This window comes from Macadamia integrifolia, chromosome 9, assembly GCF_013358625.1.
Source record: "Macadamia integrifolia cultivar HAES 741 chromosome 9, SCU_Mint_v3, whole genome shotgun sequence".
NCBI classification, from domain to species: Eukaryota; Viridiplantae; Streptophyta; class Magnoliopsida; order Proteales; family Proteaceae; genus Macadamia; species Macadamia integrifolia.
In genome coordinates, this window is record NC_056565.1 from 16,519,078 (window position 1) to 16,522,446 (window position 3,369).

General features: G+C 40.6%; 1 protein-coding gene across 1 annotated transcript; it reads left to right on the forward strand.

Annotated features, from left to right (window-relative positions):
• Positions 1-732: 732 nt before the first annotated feature.
• LOC122089563 (pentatricopeptide repeat-containing protein At3g22470, mitochondrial-like) lies at positions 733-2,880 on the forward strand. The gene has a single exon (XM_042659296.1). The coding sequence runs from the start codon at positions 733-735 to the stop codon at positions 2,878-2,880; it is 2,148 nt and encodes a 715-aa protein (XP_042515230.1).
• The last annotated feature ends 489 nt before the right edge of the window (positions 2,881-3,369 follow it).

Genomic DNA, 3,369 nt, shown 5'->3' on the forward strand with positions numbered 1-3,369 from the left:
ATGATGCTCTGAGAGCTGCAGTATTAAGGCCCAGTGGGCACACTGCCCATATGCGTGATAGGAAGATGTGCCAAACAGTTTCAGGTTTAGAGTTGGATAGGGCACATGTTTGCTCCACTGGGATCCATTTTTCTAAAACATCCATTGTTGGCAATCCTCCGTGGATTACTTGTCAGAAGAAATTCTTAAATTTTGGGTGTATTTGGGTTTTCCAAAAGAAGCGCCACCAGTGTGAGCAAGGTGACGAGCATATACACCCGATCCGCAGTAGCCTGTCGTTGCCCTTCAACCCCATGAGTTGATGTCCTATCATTCACATGGGTCTACGCAATCAAACAACGGTGTGCCCAATGCAAAAGGCTTTCACCATTGCACTGGCAATGCAACCTTATCGCGGTGTGGAGGTCCAAGAGTAGAAGAGAGAAAATAATAAATAATCCTCATGAGAAGGAAAATAGTATATAGTGTCATACATTCTGATTTTTTGTTTTTGGGGGGGAGTGGTGTAACTACTAAATCCCAATATCGATACCTGAGTCCTGACCGATTGGTATTAAAGAATCGGTTTAAACTCTAAACCCTACATGTTTACTGAGAAAACGGCTTTTTAATTCAGTATCGGTCCTAAATGGCCGATACGTGTTGTTACCGATACCGTTATAATAATGGATTCGCTATGGAATGACTGCCAAGAAGAAGAAGCAGCAGAGGAGAGCAGAGGAAGGATGAAGGATGCTTGTTTATTCTCCCGTTGAGACGAGTAGAATGCTGGGAAGAACTGCTACTGCTGCTTATCTAAAGCAAAAGATCGTTGTTTCTCTTGGCTCTCCTTCTTCTTCTGTTTCTCGGCTGCTTGTTGCAACTCTATCCCATTATTACAGTTCTTCTACCACTCGTAATCCTACGAATGCTGTTAAAAGTCAACAAAGTTCATATACCCAGTTCACAGATCAAACGAAATCAATGGAGAAATTGGTGAGAGATCGTTGCAGGTCAGGCTCCCTTACTCTTGCTGAATCGTTGGGTTTACTAAGCCAATTGGTTCTCATAGACCCCAGTCCCTCAATTTCTACTTTTAATCAACTGTTAGGGGCCATTACCAAGATAAAGAAGTACCCTTCAATGGTGATCTCTCTGTTTAAACAGATGGGTTCATTTGGGATTCAACCTGATAGCTACACATTGAGTATCTTGCTGAATTGCTTCTGCCACTTGCGTCGTGTGGATTTGGGTTTATCTGTCATAGGGGTTATCGTGAAACGTGGGTTTGAATTGAATGCTGTAATATTAAGTACTCTGATTAGGGGACTTTGTGATAGAAATGAGATTGGTCTTGCCATGGAGTTGTTTCACAGGATTGAGGAATTGGGATATCCATGTGATGAGGTCACTTATGGAACCATAATGAATGGGCTCTGCAATAGTGGTCGTACAGGTGAAGCTCTTGCTCTGCTAAAGGAGATGGAGCAGAAGAAGCAGGGATGCAGGGCTAATGTGACAATGTATACCACAGTTATTGGTGGTCTCTGCAGAGAAGGGATGGTGAAAGAGGCTATGAATCTCTTCTCAGAAATGTCAAGGAAACGTATCTCACTGGATATTGTTGCTTACAACACTGTGATTCATGTTCTCTGTGATTTTAGGTGGTGGAAAGAGGCTGCTAGTCTTTTTAATGATATGTTAGAGCATGGGATCTTGCCAGATACTATAACCTTCAGCACTCTAGTGGATGGTCTTTGCAAGGAAGGGAGAACTGCAGAAGCACTTTCCATGTTTGAGTTAATGACTCAAAGAGGTGTGAAGCCTAATCTTGTTACGTACACCTCTTTGATTGGAGGATTATGTGATTCGGGACAGTTGAAGGAGTCAATGAGATTTCTCAATGAAATGCTGGAACAGGGTATCTCACCAAATGTTGTTACCTTAGGTGCGTTGGTGGATGCACTTTGCAAACAAGGAATGGTTGTGGAAGCTCATAAGCTAGTTCAATTAATGACTCAAAGAGATGTGGAACCTGATTTAATCACATATAACTCATTGATTGATGGATATTGTTTGCTAGGTCGTATGCGCGAAGCTGAAGAAGTCTCTACTTACATGTTGAATAAGGGCCACAAGCCTGATGTCATCACCTATAATATGTTGGTCAACGGCTACTGCAAGAGCAGGAAGATAGAAGAAGCCTTCCAGCTCTTTAGGGAAATGCCTCGTAAAGGATTGAATCCTGACACTGTAACTTATAATACTCTTATAGGTGGGCTTTGTCAAGTTGGCAAAATTAGCTTTGCACAAAAGCTATTTAATGAAATGTTGGTTCATGAGCAACCCCCCAGTCTATACACCTATTCAATATTAATGAAAGGATTGTGCAAAAACGAGTGTATTGACGATGCCATGGAACTATTTCGTAATGTTGGGGAATCAAACCTGGATATTGTAATTTTCAATGTCCTCCTTGATGGACTGTGGGATGCTTGTAAGGTTGAAGATGCAAGAGAACTTTTCAACACCATTTTTACCAAAGGATTGGAGCCTAATGTACAATCATATAGCATAATGATCAAGGGCCTCTGTGAGGAAGGTTCACTGACTGAAGCTTATGACTTATTCATAAAAATGGAAGAGAAAGGGTGTCCTCCGGATGAAGCCAGTTTCAATATCTTGGTTCAAGGTTTTCTCCAGAAGAATGAAATCCAAAAGGCAGTTGAACTTCTTACTGAAATGCTTGAGAAGCATTTCTTACCTGATGCAAAGACCACACATCTGATAGTGGATTTGATTTCAGTTAATGGGCCTGGTGGTGAATGCTTTACAATGCTAAGAAGATTTGTGTCAAATGAAAAGCGTGAAAATGATGATGTTAATCTTGAATCGCTTTGAAGCTTTCTCAATGTACTAATACGCTAAGGATTTCTTATGTGATTCGAAGCTCCAAATTTGGAGAGAAAATGAATAATGGCTAGAAAAGGTATTACCTCCTCCCAGGATGTTAATCTCCTCCCATGTGACACATTACCAGTGGATGCGATAAGAGTATCTGGTTTGAAGAGTAAGTTTATGGATGCTTATCAGGATAACATAGGCAAGTTATCTTCTAATCTCCGTGAGCTTCTATATCTCAGTACTAAGAGCTTTTATTAACCTTTTGTATTACATGTTTATTATGAATTGATAGTGGTTAATCACTTCCTACTTCAGATATGGTCCTTGACTATACCTTTTTGCATGTTTACAGGGTTTACCGAAACCCTGTAAACCCTAGTACAAAGATGCAGACATATCTAATTTCCTCACCTCCACAATAAAGGCAAATTTCAGATTAAATTTTAGTTAATCTATCAATGAAGCAACCACTGTTAGCCACTCTTT

Coding starts and splice junctions, on each gene's coding strand:
- LOC122089563 (XM_042659296.1), top strand. CDS start 733: ATGCTTGTTTATTCTCCCGTTGAGACGAGTAGAATGCTGGGAAGAACT.